Source organism: Nesoenas mayeri (assembly GCF_963082525.1).
Source record: "Nesoenas mayeri genome assembly, chromosome: 1".
Classification (NCBI taxonomy): domain Eukaryota; kingdom Metazoa; phylum Chordata; class Aves; order Columbiformes; family Columbidae; genus Nesoenas; species Nesoenas mayeri.
In genome coordinates this window covers 182,086,330-182,099,043 of record NC_137541.1, presented here as the reverse complement: position 1 = coordinate 182,099,043, position 12,714 = coordinate 182,086,330, and the positions used below count along the sequence as shown (strand labels likewise).

At 44.7% G+C, this 12,714-nt stretch overlaps 1 protein-coding gene across 4 annotated transcripts in view; it reads left to right on the top strand.

Moving 5' to 3' along the window:
- TSC22D1 (TSC22 domain family member 1) overlaps positions 1–10,303 on the top strand; it is a gene marked incomplete at its 5' end in the record, with an annotated part of 93,503 nt that extends 83,200 nt beyond the window's left edge. For 2 of the 4 annotated variants that reach the window (XM_080356149.1, XM_080356148.1), the window contains 2 exons: positions 7,619–7,670; positions 8,898–10,303. In XM_080356149.1, the coding sequence (XP_080212275.1) occupies positions 7,619–7,670; positions 8,898–9,155 (310 nt within the window). In that variant the 3' untranslated portion in view covers positions 9,156–10,303. Of the gene's footprint in view, positions 1–6,893; positions 7,181–7,618; positions 7,671–8,897 lie in introns of those variants that run through there. The other 2 variants (XM_080356151.1, XM_080356152.1) reach the window with 2 other exon arrangements.
- Between the last annotated feature and the right edge of the window lie 2,411 nt (positions 10,304–12,714).

The following is a 12,714-nucleotide window of genomic DNA, read 5'->3' as shown; positions in this document are numbered from 1 at the left end:
TGTTCATGGCAGATTGGGTTCCACCTCCTGGCTGCTCCATTCCTGCACTGTGGTCTTGTGTTTTGTTTATGTACTTTCCTCCTTTGATCATCACTGACTGTTTTTAATAATTTCTGTAGAAGCTGGAGTAGGGAACTTCATTCCCGTCTTCCTGAAGACCATGGAACAATGCTGGTTAAGGATTTCTTCCTAGCAGCTTTGAGTTGACTTCTAGTAGGATATACTTCTGTGGGAAGTAGAGGCTTAATTTCCAGTGTTGAAATGAAATGTGACCATCAAAGGGAGAATGATAATCAGTGAGGAGTGTATGCCATCTGTTATGCCATATAAATAATTTCTTAATAAGTGTGACTATATTACTAGCTGATCCAAGATCTCCAATATAGTTTCAAGGGGAACAATTAGTAAAAGGAGACAAGGTGGGAAAAGAGGAAGGAAGGGATTAATGGGCATAGGCTTTACAGGGGGCTGGGGACAGGGGAAATGAACAGAGTTGAAATTCTCCGTTCCTCTCCTTCCACAATTAGTACCAGTCATTAAAACTGCATTCCCATTTTGTGTGACTTCACGTGACTTTCCTACAGCCTTGAGGAAACAGATTATATTGGGAGTTTAAAAAGAACAATTAAAGATTACCCTTCTCAGTTACAGGTTAAGTGGGCTAGTTTTTAATTTGATTACTAAATCCCACTATGTGCTATCAAGATAAGGTGGGGTGGGCGAGTGTCAACCACTGTCCCTCCTTGGGCTGTTGGCCCCTTGCATCAGAGATGCTGTTCAGCGTAGAGAACTTCAGCTTTCCAAATGTGTGTCATGTCACTGCACCAAACCACTTCCTATACTTGCTATGTTTCTTTTGTTATGTTAGGTGTAACTTGAAATGCTCCAGTGACTCTCTTTTCTCTCCTCTTCATTTAATTTTGGAGTATGTGGTTGAAAAATCTGATGTTTACAGTTAGAACAAGTGGAATTAAATGCTCGTGTAAGTGGGCTTTACTCTGAGGTGTTCTTAGCTTTGAGAAAGGCACTGCCCATGAAAGCTACTTGTAAGACCAGGAAATTGAATGCTCTTTTTATGAGTTAAATGTAAAATCATTTAAACCCAATTTCATTTTGCAGAAAGGAAAAATGAATTTCAGCTTCATGCTTCAGGTAGTAACACTTAAAAATTGTAACATCGCTTTTGTACATATTGCTGTTTTATGGCACCAAATGTTTTTTCTCCCCTTCCGTCCTGGGGACAGTGACAGCATGCTGAGTGAAGTCATTTACCACTTTCTGGAGGAAATAAGATCAATTTCTGGCTCAGATGTCTCACTGAAAACTTTCAGGATGCCAACACGGTTGGTGGATCTTTTCCCATTTGCAGTCCATGGTCAAGGGTAGCTCATGGGATCCTGGGGAGGGCTTCACTTTTAGTGGAGTTACATATTTTACACTTACTCATTTGAAGCTTGGATATGAAATTAGGGAAGCCTGTGTTTCCCAAACTATATGTTACTGCAAATGTGTAACCCTTTAAATTTGAATGGTGTTGCATCTGGATGCAATTTCAGGTTTTGAGGTAGGGTAGACCTCATTTGACTCTATGAGGAGACTTTGAATCTCACTGAATGTTCCCAGAACAGGGTCCTTCATCCCAGCCTGGTTGCTACATGGTCATCTACGGATGGTCTCAGGGAAGGGGATGCCACATGCACCTCTCCAAGCATCAGAATTGCTTTAAGATGGCTTGTATCTCCTTGCAGAGTTCTCTCTGCCTAGTGAGGAGTGGATTATCTCTGTATCTGACTATATCCAAGTGCTTGACACAGACCTTATGATTTATTTTGCCCACATTAAAATTGGTAGGATCATTATAATTCTCATTAAAAACAACTGAGATTGACTTAGCAATTAGTTGCCTGTAAAACAGAAAAAGGATATTCTCAGAGGAGACAGTGAGAACTGCTCCTTGTTTGTCTTTTGATCTTACATGGTTATCTTCTTGCTTTTAAATGCAGCTTTCTGTCTCCTTTGCGGAGTGCACAGCATGATACTTCTGTGTATGCATTGTCATTAGAGATGCTGTCAGGTTATTTCCAGAACCCCAGCGGGCTGTATGTATTCTTTCCACTGAATATTTATTTAGTTACGCTTGCACATCTGGCCGAAAAAAAATAAAATACAAATATAGTACTTTATTTCACTAGCATCTTGCTTAGCTTTCACTTTTATCTGTTTTTCATGGAACTGAAAACCACTTCCTAGCAAAACAAATTATAGATGCAAATAACTTTTTTCTGGGGGAGGATAAATACACATTTAGGAAAACTGACAGAGTAATATCTGGTAGCAAGAGGTTCCTGAGTTTGGCGATAGTTCATAAATTGAAATATGCAGAATTGTAACTAGAAATAAAGTACATTTTAGCCTTTGGAGCTGAGCAGTACATTCTTAAAGGCTTATGTTCTTTAAATCAGAATACTAAATACAAGTTTGGGGCTGGAAAAGGAAGTTGGCTGAGACTGTGATCTTTATTTGAACTATCTGAATGTGATCTTTTTTCTTTTTTCACTAGTATGTTAAAAAAAATAATTATGACTGTGGGAAAAGAAAATCATTGAGTAGTACAAGATAGGCTTATCTTGTACCTTTGCCGAGATGAAGAGGAAAAAAAAACCAACCAAAACCTCGTGGGCTATTGAAATAAATAGTCTTCCAGTCCTTGATGTCAACTGCAGGCAGAGTCCTCTTTAGGTTGGTTGTTGGTTTGGAGCAATTCTGCATAAGTTTGATACTGGGAGGTTGCTGTCAATACACAAATAGTTTTGAATTTATGAATTTTAAGGCAGAATAGTGCTTTGCCATTTATTGATCATTTTTAGATGCCAAGTGAAATGTAAATTCAGATGTCATGTAGAATCTCATTACTGTAGTCTTTTATGGAGTAATGAACAGCTTTTTTTATGTTGTTGTTAACCTCTTCTGTACTTTGTAGTTGAAGCCACAGGATCTGAGCCTGTCTATAGTGTAAGGCGAGAGCGTGCTGTGACAAATTGTTGTTTTCTAGTTTCTGGTGTGGTCTCATTGCAACATAGTCAAAATACAAGATTTATTTTCAATTCAGGAGATGCTTGTAGGGCTTTTTAATGTTGGCATCTAAAGGGAGCAAGTTACTTGAAAGATACATTTTTAACGTGCACACAGAAATATGCCAAACCAGACTTGCATAGAGACAAAGTGAATCTGTGCCACAGCTTCCCTCATTATGTGCTGAAGATGAAAAGCACTTTTTTTCAAGTGCTTAGCATGATTAAATTGAGACAAGAGGGAATTATTTAATGGGAGAAACATGGTGTTTAAGAAGTGAAACACTACAAAAGGTGAAACGTGCTAAAATGTCTCTGACTACTGTATATGTTTCAACTTCAGCAGTTAATTTATTTGAGGATCAAAGATGCTGGTGAACTACTTGGTTAGCGCTATTGTATTCTGCTCTGCTCGGTTCTCAGTAACTCTGTCAAGTCTTTTTCTATTACTTTATGCAGTTTGTGAACACCTAGGGCCCTCCATGGATGTACAGGTTTCCAAAGTGCGTCACCCTCTGTGTAAGGAGGCTCCCAACAACTGTCCCCCGCACTGTCGCCCATCCAGGGCTAACAGGGGCATGAATTGGTCCAGCACAGTGCAAGCCCAGAAATACGGAATTCTGCAGCCTTTTCTCACCTCTGCTCCCAGAAATGCAAAATTGGAAGCTTTTGCAAGAGTCGGATATCGTGTAGTGTCTGTTAATGAGGTGTTAAAAGCGATGGTTAGAAGGTTTTGAGTGACAGAATACTCTTCTTGACTGCCTTCTAGGGAGGTTGTAAGGAAGGGTGAATCAAAACTGCATAATTGGGGTGAAGTAGGTGTTGAATGTCGTGGTGGAGGAGGCAGGAGGGGAGACTAAGCAATGAGCAAGCAAGGGGAAATGGAGTTTGGAGAATTATTTTCCTTAGATACTTTTATTTCATAAATTAGACTTTATTTAGATTTTATTTTAAATTTTATTGTTTTATTTTTGCATAAATGAAGTTTTATTTAATTTTTAAAAAGCAACAGCGAAGCCCCAACCTTTAAATACGGAGTTGAGTCTCTGTCCCTGCCAGGCAGATGACAGAGTGTGAGGTGAATGTCAGAGGTTAGTGATGCTCCCTCGCTGCTCAGTTTTGGGGATGAAAGTGATACATGTCATGTTTTTTCATTTCCTAGATGATCTGAGAGCTCAAAGCTTTCTCAGCCATCAAGAGATACTTATGGTTTGCTTTTTTTTATAGGGTGGGCAAAGCACAACATGCATATTAATGTGTAGTCCTGCTTATGCAGCTGGCAGCTTTCTGTTGAATCACAACTCATCTCGTAGGCATCTAAAATAAATGAAGGAATTTGCTAAAAGCCCACTGAAGCTAATGGAAGATGGTTAATGACTTTACTAGGAATTGGATTTAGGAGTGTATCTGTATCTCTTCATGAAGATGTATTAATATAGACTAAAGAGGGGGAAGTTATTTATTGCTAATTTAGTCTGAGAATCATATCATTTTTCTGTCATAAGTGGATTAATGGCATTTAATAATTGACGATCCTTATGCCAGCACTAACTCATCCTGGAGTGCATCCATGAGTTTTATTTTTTTCATGTATAAATGAAAAGACATGTGAATGTTTGTTGTCTATCCTACAAAAGCAAAGCAAGTGTTTCAAGGGTATGTCTGTTCAGGCATGTGTGGTTGTGATCTTGAGTTATTTTGTAAGGATCTAATTAACAGAGATAGGACTTCTCACTTTTTATACCTAACCTGATGTTTTCTGATTAAGAGCTTCAGGGTACTGAGGTTGCCCCTGAGCTTCATTTTTGTAAACTCTGGTGTCCCAAGTAACTGCCGTGGTAAGGAGTAATTTGAGACATTACTGATTTCCAAGCCCAAACCCTTCATAAAACATTAATTTAGATCAACTCTAGGACAGGAGCTGATACAGATTCCAGTACAGATGATGTGCTTTTGGAGCTGTTTATTAAATTGCTCACTTGATCACTGAATATGATGAGCACCATCGTGTGCAGTCAACTAACCTCTGCAAAAAAAGTGGTTAGTTGAAGGGTACACACAATATATGGTTACTGATGTTTGTCCATCAGGACGTGGGAAGCTGGAGCCTGATGCATATGTTTGAATGTGTTGCTTCTAATTTACTTGCTGTTACATTTGCAAGTCAATACAGGCAAGGAGGGTTTTTTTTAAAAAAGCTTCCTTTAATTTTCAGCCCGTTAGGCAATATTCTGTGCAATTTCCCCAGGTACTCAGAGGGCAAGGTGAGCCGTGCCCTTGTGGGATGTGTATCGTATATGGTACCCGGAAAGTGGCTATGAGGACCTGTTATTCTTAAATGTGACCTCTCTCGTGAATAGGATTAGTTTGTACTACTCTGCTGGCATTATTGAATGAAAGAATAGTAGACTAGGACAACATAAATAAACTAAGAAGGATGATGCAGATACGCAAATGCTAAATTTAGCTTTAAGATGATTATTCCGTGCCTCCTGGCTTTCCTACTTCGCTGAGAGCAACACCTGTGACATATATGTGACTTATAGTTCTCGGAGAAGTGTGCTGTAGAGAATTGAAGAGGGGTTTGGGTTTATTTTTGTGCCTTTAAGTCATGTAATGCCTGGTGAAATTGCTGGTCTAGAAAATAGTGTTTTTAGAGGTTGGTTATTTCTTGTGGCAGTATTTTGTGGTGGTATAATTCGGCCCTGGGTCTCCTGAAGTGTTAATGGTAGAGAAGATCATTTGGACTGGCTGTGACTGCAGTGTTTGTGTTCCATGGCACACAAGAGGAGCATAAAACATTTGCTGAGAAATACACCACAGTTAGGTGGGAGAAGGATTTTTCTTAAATTATTAATGCATGTGCTGCAACTTTTAAGACTGTAAGTGATGTATGGTACAGTACAATCTAAAAATGAGGGAATAGGCATTTCCCCTGTTACTGTAGAGGAACGTCAGCTGGCTTGTTAGAAATCTGCAGGTTTGTGCTGCATGTGCTTTTTGTGGATGATTTAATGGGTGGATATTTTTTTTTCATGAATGGGATTATGGGCCAGTAAGACCTATGTAAGGGATAAACAGGGATCGTGGGAGTGTGAAACAGTTTGCTCTGCTGTGGGCATCAGTGTGTGCGTGTGTATCCTGCGTTTACCGCCTTTCACAGACGAAGCGGGTACGGGTTTTATTCTCCGAGGCTAAAACTTGCTGCGCCGGGGGCAGCGCGCCCGTCTCGGTCCGGGCCGAGGCGGTGGTCCCGGGCGGGTGTCTCTCTCATGGCGCGGGGGGCGGGCAGCCGTGGGAGCCGGGGCTGATCGTTACCGGGCGGCGCTGCCGTCTGCCGAGAGGTGGCGGTGTCGGCGCGGCCACGGGCGGCCCCTCGGCGGCGCGGCCGCGCTCCCGCCGGCGGCGGCTGGCAGCCCGCCGGGCCGCGCTGGGCTTCCCCGCCGCTCCACGGCTCCTGCTATATTGTTAGCATATATATATATATATATATATATATATATATAGTTTTTTAATTCCCTCTCCGTTCTTGCGGGTGAGCATCGGTACGGTGAGCCGCGCTCCGGCACTGCGCGTGTCAGGGTTTCGCGGGTATGGGGGGCAGAGTGAGCCCTCCCACGCGTGCGGGGCCGTTCCGCGTGGGCGCTGCGGGGCGGGCAGGGCTCTGCCGGTCCGGGGAGGGCGCTGCGCGGGGTGGGGGAGCGCTCCTAATGAGATGCGGTGGGGGCGGGGCCCGAGTGCGGCGTAGCCAATGGGCGGCGGCGCCGCCGCATAAATTATGGGGGGTGGCGGGATGTCCAGGTTTTGTGCGGCGCGGCGGAGCGCTGACCTCGGAGCTGGCCGAGCGCAGCCCCGCGCCCCGCAAGGTCCCGCCGCACGGCCCCGCCGCCGCCCGGCGGAGCTGCCCCGCCGCCCGGAGCTCCCGCACACGTCCGGAGAGAGGGAGACCTGATTTCTCCGGGGAGCGTTTCTGGCCGCGATTGCATGAATGCCCAATGTTGTAGACCAGTGGCAATGGATCTAGGAGTTTATCAACTAAGACACTTCTCGATTTCTTTTTTATCGTCCTTGCTGGGCACCGATAACTCGTCCCTGAGGCTCGACAGTAGGTAAATAAGTGTTGTGTCCGAGAGGCCGTGCCGGCGCGGCGGTAGCGGGGCAGGTGAACGCCGGGCTGGCTCCTTTGTCCGGGGGAGCCGCAGCGGCGGCACCGGGCGCCCGCCTCGCCTCGCCTCCCGGGGGGCGATGCCGTCCCCGGCGCGGAGCGCTTCTGCCGCAGCCTGCAATTAAGCTCCATCTTCGTGGTCTGCTGGGAGAGGGGGGGGAAATGTCGGGATATCTGATCCGGCTGCGGGCGGGGGTTCGGGGCGGCTTCACAGGTTGCTTTGCTGCATTGGAGCATCCCGGTGAGGCGGCGGCAGCGGCAGGGCAGCATGAGGATGACTTTCTCAGCCAACTAGCTACCAGTGCCCGCGTCTCTTGGCTTTTAAATAATTCAGCCGCTGCTAATGTATGTTTTTTTTTTTCTCTCTCTTTCTTTCTCGCAGCTCCTCTGGTGCAAGCGTGGTAGCTATCGACAACAAAATCGAGCAAGCGATGGTACGTACCGATTGGGGCATAAAACCTTGTTGATGTTTGAAGCAGTAAACAATATCGGGATGCGGTGGGCGATGGTTAACCCGTGCGCGAACGTGTTTTTCTAGCGGGGCCGGGGAGGGAGGGGGAAGCACGGCTTTGGTTTGGGTTTGTTTGTTTTTTGTTAGTTGTCGTTTTATTGATCAAAGGCTTGCAGAGGGGAGGAATGCGCTCGTTTCTCTATCGATGCCGGGCAGGGAATGACGGCATTGCTTTCGGCTCCTGCCTCTCCAAACGATTGATCTCGGCTCCATGCGGCGGGGGAGGGGCGCTGCTGGGGCAGAAAGCATTTGTTTGTGAGGTTTTACCCCTGCAAGAGGGAGGTATTTTGGAGTACTTTTAATTTTATTTTTTTAACTCCTCCAAGCGCATCCCACTCCGGGACACCCCTGCTAAACGGGTGCATCCCCCGCGGGCTGCAGCCACAAGCGTCCTCTGCCTCTGTGCCTTTCTCCCGGGCGTCTCGGTGCGCGGGAACGGCAGCAGCCCCTCGGGGGCCGCCGGGCCGGCCCCCGCCCTGCCCCCGGCGCGGTGCCGCCGCGCTGCGCCTGGGGCCCGGCCGCCCTTTGTTACTGGAGCGGTGCCTGGAGCCGCTCTCACGGGAGGCTCTGCCGACTGTTGCTAGGCAAACTGCGAGCCTTTAACTCCCGGCTATAAATAACTCGGTCGCTCATTGGCCGGGCCGCGCTCTGACGTCAGCCGTGGCCGTGCAGGGCCGGCGGGAGGGAGGGAAATGCGGCAACCTGCGCTGAGAACTGGCTGCAGCCGGTGCGCGGGGGGCGGGGCCTGCCTCCGGGGGCGGGGCTTAGCGTGGGGGGCGGGGTCTGCTGCGCGCTCCGGGGCCGCACGTGTGCTACACATACCCCTTCCCCCCCCCCCCCATTCCCGGTGCCGTCCCCGTGCGACACCCACACCCCCTCAATTCCCGGTGCTGTCCCCGGCTGGGGCGACCGGGCTCTGTCAGCTGCTGGCCGCTGCGAGGGAGCGCTTTGCCCGGCCACGGTCCCTCTGCTGAAGGGCTGCTGGCCGCGGGTCTGGCCCAGGGGGCTTGTGGCGCTCGTTGGGATGCTTCTCTGTGCCAAGCAGGGCTGGATTTGCACCAGCTCGCTGCATCCCCAGCTGAGCAGGGTGGGAGCCCCTGACTGGCATGGGGCTGCTTTCCTAATGCATACGTTCTCCTCTGCTTTTCAGGATCTGGTAAAGAGTCACTTGATGTATGCGGTAAGGGAGGAGGTGGAGGTCCTCAAAGAGCAAATCAAAGAGCTGATAGAGAAGAACTCCCAGCTGGAACAAGAAAACACTCTGCTAAAAACACTTGCCAGCCCAGAACAGCTCGCCCAGTTCCAAGCACAGCTGCAGACTGGTTCCCCGCCTTCCTCTTCCCAGTCACAAGGGACAACGCAGCAGCCTGCTCAGCCGGCATCACAGGGGTCAGGGCCTTCAGCGTAGCTCAAGATGTCATTGCCGTCGTGATCGCTGGCCTCTGGACTGCCCAGAGCAAGAAGGACTAGCGGGAATCCACCGCAGCCACCCTTCATCCATTTCAATGCACATTGCAACCCAGACTAAGGACTCCACGCCCTGCACACATCAGGAGGGGCTTCTCCCCCCCGTGAACTACGCACTCATCTGTCTCTCTCTTTCCTCCCTTTCCCCCTTTGGCTTGAAGGAGTCTTTGTTCTTAGGTTGATTGAGTAAAATAAACTTCTTCCAGAGAATTAGCACAAGTTCACTGGGGACTTGAGCAGCTTCTGCAAATGGCTGAGAAACGAAGCTGCATGCCTGAATTTTTCTGGTTTGTTTTTTAAATCTTCCACTCATCCAGTGATAAAACTGATACAAGTGCTTTTCAAGCTTGGAAATATGAAGAAATAGACTGGAGTAAAAAGCGATGGCTCAATCCCCCGTAGTGCACTGGGGTTCCAAAGTGAGGACTGGTGCATAGGATCTAAGGAACAGGGAGAAAGGTAAATTCAGTGTTTAACACTTAATTGTCACCTGAAACCTTAAGTGCAAATATTTGCACCGTTTTCTGAAGCAGTGGACAGGTGCATAAAGCTGTATTATATATAGAAAGCAGGTAGGTGACGTACAGTTGGGTCATAGGATAATTACAATGAAGGTTATTTGCCTACTGTATATTTGTGTATTTAGTGTAATTACTTTGTAAAATAGAAAACTGTAACTATTTAGGTTGTACAGATTGAAGTTTAGTTGTTTCATTGGCTGATCTGAAGAAGTTTGGAAAGTTGTTTTTTTTTTTAAGCTACATAAATAAGAATGCACCTACGCAACTGTTCAGAATTTGGCAGATTTATGCTGTTTGTGTAACTTCTGAAGTTCCCTGGCTGCTGATTATCTTGAAGTAAATCTTTGTTCATTGTAGTTTGGTTCAAGACAGGAAAAACCACTCCAAAAATTATCAAACTCTGCTAGCAAAGAATTTAAAAAAGAAAAAAAAATCGATTTCCCAGTATGGATTTTTTGCATATGATCTGTATAGTAGTATGCATATGTTTTTGTGCATGTTCTCTAAACAGTTGTAACACGTCAATGTATTTAACTGTTGCACTTGTCAACTTTCAATAAAGCATACAATGTTGATAAATCACTGTTTGTATATTGTACTAATGTTAACTGCAGTCACTTCCAACATGTTGCAATGCAGTTTTACATGAGGAGGGAGGTCAGGAAGTGTAGGTCTGGGTGCAATATCCTCTTTGTTGGCTTCAGAGCTTTAGTTTCAGCCAAAAAACGCAGCTCCTGCTTTCCACTGTTTCTTAAAAACGCAGTGAGTGTGAAGTCAAATTAGGGGGGAATTGGGGGCGTGACTAAGAGCAAAGCTCCTTGTTTTGGTCCAGTCTTGTGAAGTCAGGACTGTTGTGTGGTTCTATACGTTGAGTAGGAGATAAGCAGGAGCCCATGCTGGCAGCAGCTCTGACACGCTTAATTTGGGGTGACAAAGGCAGGGAGCGTTACCGCTGCCCCAGCAGGTCAGCTGTGGTATTGCCTTCTCTTGAAAAATGCCAGTTATGAGACCAAGCTGAAATCTCCATGTCCAAAAGTTTATTGCTTTCACCTCTATAGTTCTTACCTTGATTAGTTCTTCTTATTTCTTTTTTTCTTCTTTTTTTTTTTGTGAGTTGAAATTGTGTAAACTTGTATTATTTCTGCCTTGTGAAAGTGTTGAGGAGAATTCCCAGTCCTGTGCAAAGATAGAGCTGTTTCCCTTCAGTTTGGAAAAATAATTTTATCCTTTTTAGTTGTGATAATTAAAATATAACCAAATCTAAACCTATGAACTTCCAGATGAAAGACTATAGATAGCGTGTGATAGTCTGTAGCTGGGGGAGTGAAGGAATTTGCAGGTTTACGGTGGATTCTCTTTACTGGTGTTAAGGATGTGAATCTTGGACACTTAGAGTATTCACAATTAATGGGATAAAATGGTCAAGTCCTTTTGAGGACTAGTAAGACAGTACTTGGACTGTGAAAGTGGCATCCTGAAATTTGAATATAAGGAATTAATCTCACTTAAAAAAAACCTTTGTCATTAACATTTTACGTGGCCTTATGTGGCTGCTTACTTCATATAGTGAAAACCAGAAGATACCTTGTGGAACTTCATGTCATTCAGAATAGTCAGGTGCAGCAGAGGAAACGAGGAGGCTGAGGGTTCAAAGGCAGGACAGTCACCTTTTTGTGTGATTTGCAGCTAAATTCTTGCTTTGGGGGACTCGTCATGCAGCAGTTCAGACACCACTTATCCGTATCACAGCGCAAGGGCTGTGTTACCTTCGTTGGGATTAGTGTATCCAAGCGTGTGCGTGAGCGTGTCTCTGTGGGAGTGTGAACTTTTAATTCGTAGTTTGTGTTCTTGAGATTTCAGTACGTAATTTAAGAGTCCTCTTAACGAGGAAACGCCAGCGAGAAATGCGGGATGTTTCTCTTTTGATGGATTAAGCTAAAATTAGAAATTGATGATAGCCTTTGTGGCAGAACAGCACTTGAATTATCTGGATCTGACAAAAGGAATGCTAATTTTGGTGCTGGTTAAATGGCTTAATTGTCTCCAGTTGCTTTTATATTCTGAATGTCTCTTTAGCACTTCCAGTCTGTAACACTGAGTATATAAAAAAAAGTCAACACACAGATCTGCTTTTTCACCTGCTTCACTGACCAAAATTTGCAAAGAATTATTTTTTGTTTAAAAAAGAAATAGACCTCTGGGATTACTTCTTTTACTTAGTTTAAAGAACAGCCTAAATATATTCTAAATGCAAGGGTTTGTGTTTTTTTAAACTATTCTTTAATACAGTATGTGGATGTCTGAAGGTTTTCAGTTAGGTAATACGTTAATAATTTTAGTACACGATGCTTTAATGTTGGCAAATTTAGTCTTGGATACCAAATACTTTTAAAACCACGGAGCCAGTTTGTGGAGCTGTTTATGAATTGTTAGTCAGAGCAACGTTTTGTTGCTGAGGTTATTTTAGCAATAGCTCTGTCAAAACTGAAGCCTCCATAAAACAGATTCAAATTGACTAAAATTGCACTTGAGACCCAAACAAAGAGTAGACATTTCAGTCGGGTTGTGTTGTAATACTTCTGGAATGAATTGTTTTTATTATTGCTTTTGTTCTAGAACAAATGATTTTTCAGAGCACTTTAAATCAAACATTGTCAATAGTCAAGAATCTTTTTTCCATCAGAATTTTTCTTTGTACAAACTCTGAAATGCTCAGGTTTTCATCCACAATGAGAATCAAATTAAATATAATGTCTTTTATGTGTCAGGCTTTTTGTTCTTTGTGTATGTCCAGTTCAGTAACTCTTCAGGCTATATTCAAGCTGTTTGTCGTTTAACTTTTTGTTGACATTTAGCTGCACACTTGCTTTATTTTTAACAGCAATATAGTAAACTGATCTAAGCAGATTATCACTGAGAACAAGCTGCGATTTTTTTCCTCTCCTGACTTTTTGTTTTAAACCAATAATTTTTGGCAAT